The sequence below is a fragment of the Ahaetulla prasina genome, chromosome 7 (assembly GCF_028640845.1).
Source record: "Ahaetulla prasina isolate Xishuangbanna chromosome 7, ASM2864084v1, whole genome shotgun sequence".
NCBI classification, from domain to species: Eukaryota; Metazoa; Chordata; class Lepidosauria; order Squamata; family Colubridae; genus Ahaetulla; species Ahaetulla prasina.
In genome coordinates this window covers 81174722-81193914 of record NC_080545.1, presented here as the reverse complement: position 1 = coordinate 81193914, position 19193 = coordinate 81174722, and the positions used below count along the sequence as shown (strand labels likewise).

Sequence of the window (19193 nt, the reverse complement as noted above, 5' to 3'; positions counted from 1 at the left end):
GATTTCATTAAGGACCACATCAAGCTTGTGTTTGACTTCAGAGGGCCCAGTGGGCGTGGCCGGGGTGGACTGTGCGCAGCCCTCCCAAGCTCTGTTTTTCCTGGCAGAGGCACTGGAGACCAGTCCTTCGCTGTTTCCAGGGCGTCCCCATGGGCCACATCTAAGCACCCTGTGGGCCGGATCTGGCCCGTGGGCCTTGAGTTTGACACCCCTGTTCTAGACACTTCTCTATGGAGTTCTGCTTCAATCCTGAAAATATATTTTAATATATTAAACATTGAATAGGCTAGTTTCTAGTATCAGCTTGTTGCAGGAATACTTTTAGATCCCGCACAGTTCCAAAGGGAAGTTGGCCTGATTTTTAAATTTTTAAATTTTAAATTTTTAAATTTTAATATTTTACTGGGTATTTTATATGGTCAATTGGACGGTTTTAATTTTGGCCTTTATTGAATAAGTTTTTTAATTGTTATTTTAGTGTGTATATTAATTGTTTTAATGTAGGCTGTACACCGCCCTGAGTCCTTTGGGAGAAGGGTGGTATAAAAGTTTAATTAATTAATTAATTAAATAAATAAATAAATAAATAAGTTAGAGAGCATCCTAAGGATTGAGTTTAACTTCTGCTAACGAGTATCTTTGTCACTCGCCATGTCCACTGTTTCTCCAAAATGTCATAATAAAATGACATTTCCCCCCCCAGATTTATAAAGGTAGAACTTGACTTGTTGCACCTGTTACAAAATTAAAATGCAGGCATGCCATTCTAATAACTGAAATGTCATTACCGAGAACAAACATTAACAAGATGTTAAATGTTTCATACAGTGTCAACAATCAAAGGCACACAACTATCATATTACTCCCCTTTGGGGAGTAAACAGCCTTAGGCACATTATGCAGAGGAGTAATAAGCAGTGAACAAAATAATTAGAGGGATGAGAAATATAACTAGAACTAATTTATACCAATGCAACTAACTGTACTTCTTTCTATACTTCTATATTTGTTCCAACTGTGTGGATATACTGTTTTGAAGTTAGTAATTTAAAAATTTGTTTTGTTTTTAAGATTTCATCAATTCTATTTGGTCATGACATTCTCAGTCTTCCTTCAGTACATTTATTTTTCCATCATAGTTTTGTTTTGTGATTTGATCCTCAATTATTCTATCTACAAAATCAATGTACATCTCTTGTAACTGCTGACATATTTTTGTATTCAAAGCACACTTTTTCAGCACCTATTCGTGCCTAAATCTATCTTTTCTTGATTGAGCACAATTACATCTGAAATTTCCGAGCCCCACTGCATTCAATTTCTATATTTTTCCTGGCATACTCAGTTCTCATATTCATAAAAGAACTTAGGCAGCAGCCTGGTCCTATCCACAGCCATTTTTGCTTCTTTTATAAAATTCTTTTATATATTCACTACTTCTCTACCAATATGTGTGTGTGTCCAATAGTGTGTCCAATCACACTTGGCCAATAAAAAATTCTATTCTATTCTATTCTATATTTACATGTCTTTAAATGCTTTCATGCAGTACATAAGTGTACTATCTGACTATACAAATCTATTTGCTCTAGCTTTAAAAAAAAGCTATTTATGTATAACTTGCAGTTACTCACTCTACTTTCCTTCCAAACATAAGTAATTGGGATCTTTCATAGAGTAGTTTTCAGATCCATACTTCTTGTTGCATCATACTATTTACTGTAGATTTAACAAGTTATTAGGCTATACTGTAGCCTCATCTCATACAGAACCTCATCTATGTTCTCAAGGAAAACACTGCCAATGTTACCCAACTATTCCTTGTATGACTATCCATAAATATATTTAAACATCAGAGATGTTTATACATCTTTGTCTTGCCTCATTGATGCTGAATCAGTGGCTAAGCATTGCATTCTCATGTACTGTATGCCTTATCTCTACCACATACAGTTAAAACAGTTCATTTAGTGACCAAAGTTACAACAGCGTTGGAAAAAGTGACTTATGACAATTTTTCATACTTACGACTGTTGCAGCAATCCCCATGGTCAGTCACTTGGCAATTGAGTCATATGTTATGATGGTCACAGTGTCCTGTGGCGATATGGTGACCTTTTGTGACCTTCTGACAAGCAAAGTCAATGTGGAAGCCGAATTCACTTAACAACCATGTTACTAACTTAACAACTACAGTGATTCACTTAATAAATGGAGCAAGAAAAGTTGTAAAATGGAGCAAAACTCACTTAACAAATTTCTCACTTAGCAATATAAATTCTGGGCTTAATTGTGGTCGTAAATTGAGGACAACCTGAACTGCTCTTAACAACCATTAACTACAGATTCCTGCAAAACATCCCATGATTCACTTCGTCATTTTGTTTTTCTAAGTCAACATACATTTTTCAGAAGAATAAAATCTGGCCTGCACACCTTGTACCCAACATAAATTCATTGTACTTCTAATATTTTGCAGCTGTTGTCATCTCTTCTGTCCTTTTCGGTCAGGATTCTGCCACACGCCTTCCCAGCCACATTTCTGTTGTTTGAACAGAACAGAACAGAATATCCTTATTGAACGGAACACCCTTATTGTTCTGTTATGCAGCGGGATCATAATACTTTTCCTCCAATTATCAGCACAAATGTTATCTTCTTACAGCATCCTTAACAAGTCACAAATGTCAGCAAATGTCACTTAACATTTTAATATTTCTCAACTTATATGAAATATATCTGCATCCTTCCTGATTCTCATGGTATTTATGAGGGTCGTTTTTTTCATCTTTTTTCTTAGTTACTAATTGATAGCCTTCATTTTATTTCCACTTTCACTAGTGTTCCCCTGTAAATCTGCAAGGTGTTCCTTTCAGCACTGCTTCATTTAATTGCTATTATCCCAGATAATTTCTTCACTTTCATTTTTAATTCTATTTACTCTGCTGGAGGTGTTTCATTGTTATGTCTTGCTTCAAAAGCATATCTTTATGTTCATCCAAATCAATCTCTGTTCCTCTTCTCTTTTAATCTTAATTTTTCCTTGCTCTCTCCGGCTTCATTTTAACTCTTTTTTTTTGTCTGTACATATTGCACAGTATCTGTTATTTGTTTCAAAATAGATACTTTGTGGTTTGCAACTGGGAGGATGAAATGTTTTGATATTATTTTGTCCTTGATTTGAGTCCTGATGTCACACTTGTGTTCATTAATTCTTTTCTGCAGTTTGATTTCTTTTCCATATGAAGAATCCAGATAAGCATTGTTGGTAGATGTATTTACTTACTCTGCATGCAACAGTAGATGGCACATCTTTTTAAAAGATATGTAGAAAAGAATAAAATTATTTATTGGCTAAGTGTGATTGGACACACAAGGAATTTGCACCCGGTGCATAAGCTCACAGTGTGTATATAAAGGCAAGTAATAGATCATAAATCATAGTTACAATCATTAATCATAAGTTACAAACAACAACAATTGATAAATCATGAGAAACCAATAATTTCGACCAATAATAATAAACCAATAATTTAAACCAATAATAAGAGAAGATAGGAAAGATGAGAAGATGAGAAATGAGACAGTGCTTTGAGAACTAAGTGTTCAGCAGAGTGATGGCACGCAGGATAAAACTATCTTTGTGTCTAGTTGTTTTGGCATGCAATGCTCCATAGAGGTGTCCTGAGGGGAGAAGTTGAAACAGTTTATGTCCAAGATGTGAGGCGCTCTCACATCCTGGGCATATTTTCTCTCCCTCGTTCTGATCTGTACAGTATACACATCCTCAATGGAAGGTAGGCTGGTTGCAATTGTTTTTTCTGCAGTCCTAACTATCCATTGATATCTGTACCTTGCCTGTTTGGTTGCTGTGCGAAACCAGACAGTTATTGAGGTACAAATGACAGACTTAATACATTGTATTGTGGGTCCCTACATTCATGTAAGCCTTGTATAGTTTTCATGTAGGAGTAATAGTTTCTTTTCCTGAAGTTGAAGCAGTATAATTATCCCCCATGATAAAAAATTGGATCTGATCACATGAACCCTTGACTTATAACTACGACGATTTATGACATTAATTCTGTTCTAGACAGAACTTAAATACATAAGAGGTACATATCTATTTTGGATTCGCCTAAATAGTGGAATTAAATGTTATGGTTAAGGAAATACAGGTGCAATCTAGACATAATATAAGCCGAATTTAAATAGATGGGTTTACATTTACAGCTTACATTCCAATTCCAAAGAAAGGCAATGCCTAAGAATGTTCAAATTATTGCACCATTGCACTCATTTCACATGCTAGTAAAGTTATGCTTAAAATCCTGCAAGCTAGGCTCCAGCAGTATGTGGATCGAGAACTACCAGAAGTACAGGCAGGATTTCGAAGAGGCAGAGGAACTAGAGATCAAATTGCCAAAATACACTGGATCATGGAGAAAGCTAGGGACTTTCAGAAAAACATCTACTTATGCTTCATTGATTATGCTAAAGCCTTTGATTGTGTGGATCACAACAAACTCTGGCAAGTTCTTAAAGAGATGGGCATACCTGACTATCTTATTTGTCTCTTGGGAAACCTATATGCGGGTCAAGAAGTGAGAACTGGACATTGAACCACTGATTGGTTCAAAATTGGGAAAGGAGTCCAGCAAGGCTATATACTATCACCCTGCCTATTTAACTTATGCAGAGCACATCATGAGAAAGGTGGGGATAGATGAATCAAAAGCTGGAATTAAGATTGCCGGGAGAAATATCAACAACCTCAGATATGCAGATGATACCACTCTAATGGCAGAAAGCGAAGAGGAACTAAAGAGCCTCTTGATGTGGGTAAAGAAGGAGAGTGCAAAAGTTGGCTTGAAACTCAACATTAAGAAAACTAAGATCATGGCATCCAGCCCTCTCAATTCCTGGCAAATAGATGGGGAAGAAATGGAGGCAGTGACAGATTTTATTTTCCTAGGCTCCAAGATCACCGCAGCTAGGGACTGCAGCCAAGAAATTAAAAGACACTTGCTCCTGGAGAGGAAAGCTATGGCAAATCTAGATAGCTTACTAAAAAGCAGAGACATCACCCTCCCAACAAAAGTGAGTATCGTCAAGGCTATGGTTTTCCCAGTTGCAATGTATGGCTGTAAAAGCTGGACCATAAGGAAGGCTGAGTTCCAAAGAATTGAGGCCTTTGAACTCTGGTGCTGGAGAAGACTCCTGCGAATCCCTTGGAGTGCAAGGCGAACAAACCGGTCAGTCCTAGAGGAGATCAACCCTGACTGCTCTTTAGAAGGCCAGATCCTGAAGATGAAGCTCAAATACTTTGGCCACCTAATGAGAAGGAAGAAGTCACTGGAGAAGAGCCTAATGCTGGGAAAGAAGAAAGATTGAGGGCAAAAGAAGGGGACGACAGAGAATGAGGTGGCTGGATGGGGTCACTGAAGCAGTAGGCGTGAGCTTAAATGGACTCCAGAGGATGGTAGAGGATAGGAAGACCTGGAGGAATATTGTCCATGGGATCACAATGGATTGGACACAAGTTTACAACTAACAACAACAAATTGATGGGGCCCTTGATTTTCAGCAAAAAGTGAAATATATGTTTGAATCAATTCTAAAATCAGAAATATTTGTCTGATTTGTGCCTTACAATCACCATAGCATTTATTCTTTCTGAATAAATACCTAGCATTCATTTTTCTTTTTCTAAAACAGCTGGTACTTTTTAAATTCTTGCATGTTTCCTGACGCAAATCACACATGGTAACAATGATGAAAGTCAGCACTTCCTTTTTTGAAACTGCAGCAAGCGATTCTCATGCAAAGAAAAGAGCTACAGTGAATTATGTGAAGAAAAGGTTTTAACAGCTTAGAAATGCAGTGGATACCTTCCTAGATGTGCATCAAGTTGAAGTATGTTCATGTATACTTGTAAGTAAATCTAGCCTCTTACTAATCTGGATAACTGTAACTGTCTTTGTTTTGAGTTGATTTTTTGGTTGTTACTTTGAAATTGGATAGTTAAGGACATAGTAGTACTGTGCAGGGGTCGGTCAACAAAAGGCACAACATATCCTGGGAACAATGCACAGTTTTTAAAATGCAGTTATTTGTATTTCTGGAGGAATAATTTCATGCAGATTTATAATTAAAAGTTTTTACAGGCTGCATTTTCCTATCTTTAGTTTGCCATGTCATTTTTGTGTAGAAATATGCAGAAAAGCAGAATGAAAATTTCTAAGGTTCACATTGGAACATTCTTGTTTTGGAAAGTTTGCTGTTGTTATTTCAGTGGTTTATACCGATAATTAACCCGTAAAAGGGAAAAGGAGGGGAAAAGGAGATGTCTGAGACAAAAACTCAGTTCTGGGGGTGAGATGTGGAAACTGGTGATACACTTCTTGCTGTTGGGTTGATCTTCTGCAGAATCCATATATTCAGTACATATTAGTGGTCAAAAAGGTTGATGATTTAAAATTTCTGTCTTGCTAAGATCTAATTGGGATTTATCTTGGGGGGTGGGAAATAACATGACATAACATAACATCAGAGTTGGAAGGGACCTTGGAGGCCTTCTAGTCCAACCCCCTGCCCAGGCAGGAAACCCTACACCATCTCAGTCAGATGGTTATCCAACATTTTCAATCATCCAATATTTATTCATTGTATTGCTTTAAGAATTATCTTATGGGACATTAGGGCCATTCAGATGGTCTGCTAAAATTCATAAAAATGCAGTCGCAATAATGAATTTGATCATTGGATCACAAGCCGATTCACATAACGCTTTTCTGAAAGTGGAGCAATTGCAGTTAATATAAAAGCATTTGATAAATATAGCAGTTAATAAAGCAAAAAAATATCCAGTTTTTTCTTTTTAAAAATTTAAAAGGTGAACTTCTCCTGATTTGCTGGCATTTCTATATACATATTTAAACTTTTACATACTTGACAAAAACTATAGGCTTATTGCAGCATTTCGGAAACAGTTTTGAAATGTCCAGGTCGTGTTTAGCAATAATTCTTGTTGTAAGAGTTTCTGTACCAGAAACCTCTACTAATTGTTCATAAGAAATCGTACTTAATTGTAACATGATGGCTACCTATCACAAGAAATCTGAATGCTGAGAGGAGGGCACTTGTTATCATTCCTAAAACCCTTGGGTGAAGATCATTTCAGAGCTAAATGATGCTCTAATTCTGTTATAACAATATTTTTCACTGTTGGGTGCTTCCAGATGGATAGACTCTCTAATGTTCTTCGCTAAAAGCCATTGCGTGGTTAATTGAAAAAGACAGAAGTGTTGGGAAAAAGCAATGTATATCCATCTCGATCAGTGGTGATCTCCACATTTTTTAACTACCAGTTCTGTGGGTGTGGCTTGGTGGGTGTGGCAGGGGAAGGATACTGCAAAATGTCCATTCCCACCCCACTGCAGGGGAAGGATACTGGAAAATCCCCATTCCCTCCCCACTCCTGGGGGAAGAATATTGCAAAAACTCCATTCCCACCCCACTCTGGGCCAGCCAGAGGTGACATTTGCTGGTTCTCTGAACTACTCAAAATTTCCGCTACTGGTTCTCCAGAACCTGTCAGAACCTGCTGGATTTCACCCCTGATCTCGATCCATCCAGAAAATTCCTTGAAACAAGCAGGATGATTGCCCCACAAGAACCTTGTCTAGAAGCAGATTTAAAACATTTTATTAAACTTTATACAAATTCTTTATTTATTTGGGTTCTATGATAGCATGCAGAGTGGTTTAAATGCATCATAATGACAAGACTAAACCAAAAAAACCATTGCAAGCATCGAAAGACAGAAACTTTTATTATATCATATTCCAGTGAATTCATAAATTGTCCTGGCTCAGTTCCTGCCTGGAGATCCAGATCTTTTGAGGCCTTCCTGAAGGCAGCAGGCCCAGGATCATAGAGACCTTGGGAGAATGCTGCTCCTGAGGGTAGTTACAGCATAGAGAAGACTCATCTTTTGAATCCTATAAGATGACATTATTTAGTTGACAGGACCCAGATGCTGATCCTGACTGAGCTTACACCGTATATGCAGACTCAGTAAGAACATTAAAAAATACTCCTTTTAGATCATGTAAATGACTCATCTATTCAAGCGCTCTATGTATCCTAGTGACCAAGCAGCTGTATTCAGAAACTTCCCAACGTGACCAGAGAACAATGGCCCACATCCATTGTTATTGTGTCACAGCAGGCATTCGCAGTGCCTTTTGAAGGTTATCCTCACATCTAATGGCAACCAATTTCATATATTAATGATGCAACTCTTTGATCTCATCTAAACTATTAGTCTCACTCTGTGTACTTTTATTGTGTCCCTTTGCTTCTCTTTCAAACACCCCTTAGAGATAGTCCTAATATGCCATCTATAACCAGGCTTGACGGTAGCCTTGAGCATGTAGGCCTTCCAAGACAATAGATTAGATAAGAAGAAAGGGTTGCTGGGTGACATACTTCCATCAAAAGTGTGCAGCCTCCGTGCATTGATTATACACAGAGACGCATATTGCTTTAGGCATGTATTAGTCCTTTCAAAATACTCCCTTTCACTTTGAATTGGGTAGCTCACTCCTACAGATTCAGTCACAGCGGCATAAATATTCCAGCTTTACAGCGGCATCGATTCCTTGGCAAACAAAACCTTATTGGTGAGAAATAAAGCCTTATAGTTATGCTTGTGAACACTTGTTTAATTTGAGCTCACAATGTCCAGAAAATACCATGTAAGTATACTGCTAATGAAATAAAACAAATCCTCAACTTACAATGATTCACTTAGTGACTATTCGAAGTTAAAGCAGCACTGAAATTTTCAAATTTACAATCTTGTAGCCAGTGGTGAGTTGCTACCGGTTCATCCCGGGTCGGGCAAACCGATAGCAGCGGTGGGAGGCTGCATCCAGACACTTCTGCGCATGCGCAGAAATGTTGTGTGTGCGCACAAGTGCCCACGAGCGAACTGGTAGCGACGGGTTTTGAAACCCACTACTGGTTGTAGCATCCCCATGGTCACATGATCAAAATTTGGCCACTAACATGTATTTATGAGAGTTACCCTGTCCCAGGTCATGTGGTCATCCTTTGTAACCTTCCCAGCCGGCTTATTAGTAGCAAAGTCAATTAGGAAAGCCAGATTCGCTTAATGACCGCATGATTCATTTAACAGCTGCAATGATTCATTTAATATCTGTGAGGTCAAAAAGGTCATAAAATGGGGCAAAACTTGCTTAACCACTGCCTTGCTTAGCAGTGGAAATGTTGGGCTCAATTGAGGTCATAAGTCAAGGACTACTTGTATATTTTTACTCCAGTGGTGGGATGTCAGTCAGGTTGACATATAAGGGCACTTGACTGAGTAGATCAGTATGCTTATGTCTGAAATTAGCTAGCACTTTTGTTTCACTTCATGATTTAGAAATGAGTTCATTATTTATTAATATTTTACTATGTCCCACCCACCCCCATGTTTCTACAAAATCGTCTCTTAAGAGAATCGTTAACTGTAGTGTACGTCAATGTGCCAGATATTAATTGGTTAATACTTAGCATGTAGATGTTTTGTGCACCCCCCCTCCCCTTCACCACCATGGTGTTCTGGTGGGTGGCTTTAATGCAGTTTCAGTTTTGCTCTAATTGGTAAGCCTGCTGGGTTCCTTTTCCCTTCCTCTTTCTTTTTGTACTGTGTGGGAACAACTTCCTCTTTAGACTGAATTGACCTGGCTTTTGCTATTAAACTCCAAATCAGAATTTGTTTTGTGTTGACAATATGATGCAAATCTAAGAAAAGGGACTCTAAAACCAAGAAGAAACAATTGTCTTACTGATTGGAACCAAATCCCTATGCCAGGAACATTGAACTTCACTGTTCACTCTCTTTCTCTCCTCCTGCCCCCAAAATACAAACAGTTTATGCATGAACAAACTAGATAAAGCACAAAGTTATGGTCATCAATATGCACCAACCACAATGCAATTTTGTTATTGATGGAACTGAAATCTGGTTGGCTACAGAGGGAGGTATTTCTCTCTCAGAAATGTGTTCGTCTGAATTTTGGTTTGGAATCAGTCAAGGGAATTGAATAACTATTGGTACTTGGGAGGCTCCTCTGGCAGAGACACTGCAGTGCAGATAACCATAGCAGTAGCAATAGCACTTAGACTTATATACCACTTCACAGTGCTTTACAGCCTTCTCTAAGCGGTTTACAGAGTCAGCCTATTGCCCCCAACAATCCAGATCCTCATTTTACCCATCTCGGAAGGGTCAACCTTGAGCCTGGTGAGATTCGATCTGCCAACTGCTGGCAGCCGGTGATCAGCAGAAGTAGCCTGCAGTACTGCACTCTAATCACTGCACCACCGCAGTGCAACCAGATGCGAGATTTAACTTTCTGACAAGAAAAGGCACTAAGCACCAGATACATAGAAGCAGGGGACTACTATGCTAGTAGGCAGGATCCATGGTGCAGCCTATGAAGAGACATTTCAGGGATAATCCAACAAATAGTGTCAGGGTACAAGATGCAGGGGCAGGAGGTGTGTACACTGAACAGCACAACCAACTACCTGGCATTGTGTGCAGGGACATCTGAACAATGTATGGGCTAGATTCTCCTAAATCCAGAAGGGAAGATTGTGGAGAACAGCAGAGCTAAGACCTTGTGAGACTTCCAGATTGACTGACAGGCAGATGTTGGCCAGTCAGCCAGATATTGTGGTCGTAGACAAGAAGCAGAAGACAGTGGGGGTGATATAGTGGTGCTAAGTAAAACAGCATCAGGCAGGAGGAGTATGAGAAGTTGGAGAAGTACTGGAGAATTACTAAGTACTAAAAGCTGAAGGAGAAACTAGAGAGGATACGGAAAGTAAAGGCCAAAATGGTAGTAGGAGCAGTGAGGCTGTGACCCTTAAACTGGGAGAGGGGCTCTGTCGTGTCCCACTCCTCCGCTGACGGCCGGGTCAGGGAAATCCGAATCAGGCTTGCCTCTGCAGCTCTGCCCAAAGTCCTAGCAAAGTCCTCAGAGCAGGCAGGAGACCAGTAAGTGACTTCAGCAAGATAAGTTCGACTTTGCCTGACTCAGAGACTGCCAGAAAGCAGATCCTTTATATAGGCCATGGGGTGTGGCTCCATGACTCAGCACTCATTAAGGCCTTCCCCTCCCTTCCTTCTGTTGCCTCCGCCTATCCAATCTTCTGATGCGAGGGTCACTCCAATCAGCTGTTGGAAGTAAACTTTCCTCAGGCTCACATGCTGTGGAGGAGGGGGAGGGGTCTAGCTGCTCCGTTTGCCTGGGCATGGAGCCAGGGCTGGGGCCGGGGGATGCTCCCTCCTCTGCAGCCTGCTTGGGCATGGAGCCAGGGCTGGGACCGGGAGGTGCCCCCTCCTCTGCAGCTTGTCTGGGCATGGAGCCAGGACTGGGGCCGGGAGGCATACATTCCTCCGTGTTCGGGAGCAGATAAGCAGACCCCGGCTGCGGTGAGAGCGGACAAGACACAACAGGCTCCAATATAAGAGCTGTCTTTCCAGGAGACTGCAGTGCTAGGAACACTGAAGATACTGCATAGAACCCTCAAATTCCTAGACTTCTGAGATGCAGGAAGACTCATAACCCCCATAGGGGTGAGAAGGGATTTATAAACACACACACACACACACACACACACACACACACACACACACAAACACAAACACATACACTCACTACTCACTCACTCACACACACACTTGCAAACAAACACAAAAACACACAAAACTAGATCACATCGTTCCATAAATATTTAAGGCTGACTAAAATGTAGAATGATTGATGTAGAATCTCTTCAGTGCATAATAGTTTGATTGCTTATGTATTAAGATAAGGATATGAGTTTATGTGAAATCCATAAATCAGTTCATCTGGAGACCTGAACAATCCCAAAGAGTGAAAAGGAGAGCATTACAAAGGTAGCTGCTATTTATCACTATATAAATAAATAATAAAGGTATCGAGATGCTGTATTGAGAAACTTGGCAGCAGCTTTTATACAAATGAAAATTCTGGATAATTCCAAACACAGATTGTCAACACACGTAGAAGAAAACCTAGTGTCTAAACTCAGTAATCCATGACCTCTAAATAAACATCTTAAACTGTCTATATAAACCACAGTTGCTTGGTTGAGCTGCTGAACACGGGGTATTACAGAGAATCTTAATAGATAGAATAATATTGTTTTAGTCTTGTATAACACCTAGAGTCATTTGTTTGTGAGGTGGGCAGTTGTATTAACAGACAGATAGATGTATATGATGGATGGATGGATGGATGGATGGATGGATAGATAGATAGATAGATATTGTAGGTAGATACAGCAATAGCAAGAAGACTTATATACCCCTTCAGAGTGCTTTTACAGCCCTGTCTAAATGGTTTACAGAGTCAGCCTATTGCCCCCAACTATCTGGGTCCTCATTTTACCCACCTTGGAAGGATGGAAGGCTGAGTCAGCCTTGTAGATGTATATGATAAATAGATGGTAGTTGGATGATAGATAAATAGATAGGCAAGACAGACTGACTGACTAGAGAATGCTGCTTATAAATTATGAAGTGAACATTATTTACTATGTACCATGTTGAATTGTCAGGATTTATGCCCAATCAGATATATATTGTATGCAAGTTTGTTGCAGGCAAGAAGTTTCTTATTCTTCAGAAGGATGTCACTGATGGGGCCAATAGTGGCTTTGATCTTGCTCTGCCAGCTGCTTCCTGTCATCTGCCCATGCATGTCCAGCCAGACTTTGGAGTTTGCCTGGGTCCTGCAGGACTGAAGCAACAAAATTATACTTCATCAAATCTCCATGTTGTTAGCTGCTGTAAAACAAGCAGCGCAATTCATGGTAGTTTTCCCTCCATGGATGGATTCTTCATATTATGAAGAATGAGCATTTATTTCTCTGAGGCCATCAGCATGTGCATGAAGAACAGCGCTGTACATATGAAACTGTTCTATTTTTAGAGCAGTATTTCTAATTAAGGCTGAAGACAACTGTGTTTAGCTGCTAAAACTTGCTTGAATATAATCTATAGATACCAGATTTATTCCAGAGTTCAACTGTAACATAATTCTAGTACGAAACCATTGACGTATTGTTTTTACTTAAAGTATCATTTCATTAATTTATATCTATAAGGGTTGTAAACAAAAACATTATTTAAAGCAAGTATGGCGTGGGTGTCATGAAAATAAAAGCAGATCACTTTTTAAGTCTGTAGCAAACATAACTTCAAAGGTTACTGAATATTATTTTAAAATGCTGCTGTCTTAACTCTGGGAAGAATAGCAATAGCACTTAGACTTATATAGCACTTCACAGTGCTTTACAGCCCTCTCTACCCGGTTTACAATTATTGCCCCCAACAAGCAGACCACCATTTTTTGTTAATTTCCAATACAGTTTCAATTTCCAGCAAAAAATACTCACTGGGTATAATGTATTTGTTTAACAAGTACCCTGTTCACTTAACAACTGCTGCAAAAAAAAAAAAGTCATAAAATCGGCTGCAGTTAAATGGTGACACATCTGAAGGCTGCCACAATTTACAATTGTAATTCTGGACTCAATTATGGTCATAAGTATATATGTATGCATGCATTATCAATTAAGCCTCAATTAGGCAGTAGCTGGTCAACCTACGGAATATGATTAAAAAGTCAAGAAACAATCAAAAAAAAAAATTGAAAAAAGACTCTACAGTATAATTGATGAACAAACCTATGTACTAATTTTTCTGGCAACTGTCAAATTGAATTACTGGTAGAAGGCAGATTCCTCGGGTCACTCTGACCATCATTTACTTTCAATCTTTTGATGGCTTGAAGTATGTTTAATGGGGCCTAGTTCAACCAATTGCTTTTGCAAGTAAAACTGCCAGGGACTTGTGCCTGCATTGCATGAGGATATAAAACAGACGTGCTTTGATCAGGCCAGCAGCCCCTCCAATCTGATGTTCTATCTCACAGTGGCCAGACAGATGCATCCAGGAAGCTTACAAATGGGGTGTGAAAGCAAGAGCTCTTTTTCATTGTTCCTTCCTAGCAGCTGGCACTTAAAATATATTGCCTGTGACCACAGGTAGAATGCAACCATCAAGAATACTAGCCATGAAAACACATCCTGTCTTAACTTGAAGGCAACGTGTAGTCCTCAATGGAACTACATCCACATGGAGGGAAATATGTAGTGGAGTATCCCAAGGCTCTGTTTTAGGCCCAGTACTCTTCAACATCTTCATCAATGACTTGGATGAGGTGATAGATGGGGAACTCATCAAATTTGCAGATGACACCAAGCTGGCAGGAATAGCTAACACTCCAGAAGATAGGCTCAAGGTACAGAAGGATCTTGACAGACTTGAACATTGGCATTATCTAACAAAATGAAATTCAACAGTGAAAAAAATAAGGTTCTACATTTAGGCAAGAAAAACAAAATGCACAGGTACCATATATGTAGTACCTTGCTCAATAGTAGTAACTGTGAGAGGGATCTTGGAGTCCTAGTAGACAACCATTTAGGTATGAGCCAGCAGTGTGCAGCAGCTGCCAAAAAAGCCAATATAGTTCTGGGCTGCATAAACAGAGGGATAGACTCAAGATCACGTGTTAATACCACTTTATAATGCCTTGGTAAGGCCACACTTGGAATACGACATTCAGTTTTGGTCGCCACGATGTAAAAAAGAAGTTGAGACTCTAGAAAGAGTGCAGAGAAGAGCAACAAAGATGATTAGGGGGCTGGAGGCTAAAACATATGAAGAACGGTTGCAGGAACTCGGTATGACTAGTTTAATGAAAAGAAGGACTAGGGGAGACATGATAGCAATGTTCCAATATCTCAGGGGTTGCCACAAAGAAGAGGGAGTCAAACTATTCTCCAAAGCACCTGACGGTAGAACAAGAAGCAATGGGTGGAAACTAATCAAGGAGAGAAGCAACTTAGAACTACGGAGAAATTTCCTGACAGAACAATTATTAAGTGAAACAACTTTGCCTGCAGAAGTTGTGAATGCTCCAACACTGGAAATTTTTAAGAAGATGTTGGATAACCATTTGTCTGAAGTGGTGTAGGGTTTCCTGCCTGGGCAGGGGATTGGACTTGAAGACCTGCAAGGTCTCTTCTAACTCTGTTATTCTATTCTATAAGAGTAGCCATGAAAACACATCCTATTGTCAAAACGTTGCCTGGTTGTCTTCAAATACAGGTGTGGCTGTCAATATATGGACTGCATTGTATTCTGTTGTTGAACTATGCGTGGTATGAAGAATTATGAACCCATTTCTGGTTCAGAGCAAGACTATGAGAGGGAGAAAAAAACCCTATCCCAGTGGTGGTGAACACATACCATAGGTGGCACAGACAGCCCTCTCTGTGGGCATGCAAGCCGTTGCCCCAGCTCAAATCTGCTGCGCATGTATGTGCGCCTCCCACCAGCCAGCTGCTCTTTGGGTCTCTGCCGCGCATGTGTGGGGCGGGGCGGATGCAGGGGTGCATGTAGATGCAGGCGGTGCAGGGCTCATGCGGAGGTGCATGGACAGGGGGCAGGCACATGCGAGGGCCCATGTGCATACACAGGTGAGGGCATGCAGGGGCCTCATGCACATGCGTGGGAGGACGGGACACATGCGGGGAGTGCATATCCATGTGAGGGTGGGTGCACGCGCGGGGGCCACACGTGCATTGCATATGGGGGGTACATGCACTATCACTTTGGGTACTCGGTCCAGAAAAGGTTAGCTGTTACTGCCCCAAAGTTTCCCTGCTAGGTGTAGAAGAAGTTGGCAAACAGAAACCCATGGAATTTATAGGAGGCAAAGAGTTGTCTGAATTAAGGTCCTGGGCACTGATACTATAATGAGCTAATTAATGGTTTGGTTTCCTTGATTTATAACAGCAGGTAGTTTATCTCTGGTTCAGCTGTTTTCACTTACTTAGAAAGTGCTTGCTTCAAATAGTTTTTAACACTCCTCCCCCACCCCCCAAACAAGCAAAGACCAGCTCTGCTAAGAAAGATAGTTGCTTCAAGGATAATTATTAGGTACATCAGACAAGACTATGGGTGTCATCAAAAGCAGAACTTTCCAAAACTCTTTTGGACCTTAGTCCATCAAACCCTTTCTACTGTAGCCCAATGACTGGAGATCTACATTAATGGTGGCCGATTCCTGGCATTGGGGTCCCCACAGGGGAAAAGGATTTAGCTTGACTAGGTGGCTCAGCAGCTAAGACACTGAGTTTGTCGATCAGAAAGATCAGCAGTTTGACGGTTCGAATCTCTAGTACAGGTCTCCTGCATGAGCAGGGGGTGGGACTATGACCTCCAAGATCCCTTCCAACTATGTTACTGTTTTATCTGAAAGTTTTTGGACCTCTTATAAGTCTTTCCTTCAAGAAGTAAAGGAATCGCGTTTTGTTTCTTTGCAACAGTTTGTAATTATTTCTAGCTTCAACATCCTACTGTGACTTCAAGGTTTTGCCTCTTAGACCTTGCTCTACAAATGTTGCAAAACAGCATTTTGTAGAACATTCAAACCCAAACGCTTGAGTCAAGGCTTAACACTGTAACCACACTTTGGTTTCTTCCCTGTTTCTTCAAAGCTGAAGAAGAGAGTTTCTATGCTAGAAGGTTTGCAAAAGTGGGACTTCACTGTGGTTTATATTTCCATGGTTACTTTGGGGTAGCCATGGAGTAAAAATTGCTTGAAAAAGATGAGAAGAGGTAGTGGAAAATGACTAGGCAGAATTTCCTTAGCCTACAAAAAGGTCTTAGGCAACTTTTTAATGGATTCCTGGTTAACGAAATGAGCAGTTATTGCTTCGATTGTATGCACAACCCATGCAAGAGAGAATATTTATTCACATTTTCTAAATATGCGTAAGTGCTCAAATTGTTTTGTTTTTTTTGCTAAACTGCTTTTAATTAGTAGCATATCTAAACGTACTTCTACTTAAAAGTATTAGTGGATTGTTATGCAGCAATTCCATACAGTACAGTTTTTTTTTCATTTGTGAGAGATAGGGGATATTCTCTGCTTTAAGAATACCCCTGAGCAATGTGCAGGTAGCCCCCAGCTTACAACCACAGCTGAGCTCCACATTTTCCATTGCTAAGCAAGACAGTTGTTAAGTGAGTTTTGCTCTGTTTTAAGACGTTTCTTGCCACGGTTGTTAAGTGAATCACTGCCGTTACTAAGATAGCAACACAGGTATTAAGTGAATCTGGCTCCCCATTGACCTTGCTTGTCATATGGTCACAAAAGGTATTCATGTGACCCCAGGACACTTCAACCATTGTAAATACATGCCAGTTAGCAAGCGTCCACGTTTTGGTCACATGACCACGGGGATGCTGCGACAGTCGTAAGTGTGAAACAGTCATAAGCTACTTTTTCCAATGCCACTTTAACTTCAAGCAGTCACTAAATGAATGGCTGTAAGTCAAATATAGACTTCTCAAGACGAGTTCCCTGTGAAAATTGAAACACAAAAATCCTGCAGAAATTCTGAGGATAATTCTGCACCATCACTGTTGCCATCATAAATTGCTTCAAAGCATTTCAGACCCAATTGACAATCACCTTCACTTTCACTGATGTTAAAATCCTAAGACATCAGAATCACCAAGAGCCAATTCCCTTTCCTTTAGCCAAGCAAATGCAAAAATGATAATGGGAAAAGAGTATAAAATAAATGGCCAGCAAGTAACCAGCCTTTCCACATTGCCATGGTGGGAAATAAATCATTTGTGAACATACAGGTGTAGTCCTCAACTTACGACTACAATTGAGCCCAATATTTTGGTTGTTAAGGGAGACATTTGGGGAGTTTTGCCCCATTATATGACCTTTCTTGCCTCGGTTGTTAAGTGAATCACTGCAGTTATAAGTTGGTAACCCAGCTGTTAAGTGAACCTGGCTTCCCCATTGACTCTGCTTGTCAGGAGGTCGCAAAAGGGAATCACATGATCCGGGGACACAGCAAAGGTCATAAATAGGAACCAGTTGCCAAGCATCTAAATTTTGATCCTATGATCATGGGGTCATGTAAAGACCGTAATTCTGAAAATCGGTCATAAGTCTATTTTTTCAGTGCCGTTGTAACTTTGAATGGTCACTAAATGAACTGTTGCAAGTGGAGGACTATCTGTACAAACTACTATTTCAGCACTGCATTTAATAAAAGTCTCGGGGAAATAACAATATGTCACATTATCTCACGTTATAGAGGTAGTGGGGAACCACAAATTCCTCCTGAAAAGAAAACATGTAGTTTCCCAGAGCTGCAAGTGTTGCAGACTTTGCCAGTTCTGCTTTGGTTTCAACTCCACTTCAACAGACCCCAAATTATTATGAAGACTAGTCTGGATCATACATTCCCAAGTAGAAACTTGGGGAGAGGGGAGAATGACTGCAATTGTATAAAATAAATCCTTAAATTAGAAAATTGCACCTTTCTTCAGAAAAACATAAGAATAAGAAATACCTGCAGAAACTATAGTAATCTTCCCCAAAATTGTGGACTCTTAAGATATATTTTTCATATACATCTAGATATATATCTAGATTTATTTTTCAGATATAGTTTCAACATCTCAGCCGGGGAATATAGAAATACCATTTGAAATAAGCCTTTGGAGAATACGAAGACAAGAAAGGTTGTATTAAAAAATGAACGTGACTATGTAATAATGTAAGCTGTCTTTTTAAATTAATTTTGCCTATTACCTTGGAAACTAAGTGCTTTGTGCATTGGGCACAGAATCTCTTCATTGGAAGTTTTGGTTTTATATCTTGGGCTTTCTTGTTTTTCCTTTTCTAGTACAGAAATGCACACCCACGCTACAGGTGGCCCTCAATTTACGCCCACAGCTGAGCCCTAAATTTATGTTGCTAAGTGAGACATTTGTTAGGGTAAGGGTTTTGACCCAATTTAACAGCCTTTCTTGCCACAATTGTTAAATGAATCATTTCAGTTGTTAAGTTAGTAACCTGGTTGTTAAGTGAATTTGGTTTCTTATTGACTTTGCTTGTCAGAAGGTCACAAAAACTGATCATGTGACCCCCGGACACTGTAACTCTCATAAATATGAACCATTTGCTAAGCATCCTAAT

At 39.9% G+C, this 19193-nt stretch overlaps 1 protein-coding gene across 4 annotated transcripts in view; it reads left to right on the top strand.

Moving 5' to 3' along the window:
- FGD4 (FYVE, RhoGEF and PH domain containing 4) overlaps nucleotides 1-19193 on the top strand; it is a 145943-nt gene that overhangs the window by 25821 nt on the left and 100929 nt on the right. The window contains exon 1 of one of the 4 annotated variants that reach the window (XM_058191574.1): nucleotides 5798-5934. The exons of the other annotated variants lie outside the window; for them this stretch is intronic. Coding sequence (XP_058047557.1) covers nucleotides 5919-5934 — 16 coding nt within the window. The 5' untranslated portion in view covers nucleotides 5798-5918. Of the gene's footprint in view, nucleotides 1-5797; nucleotides 5935-19193 lie in introns of those variants that run through there. 4 annotated transcript variants of the gene reach the window in all.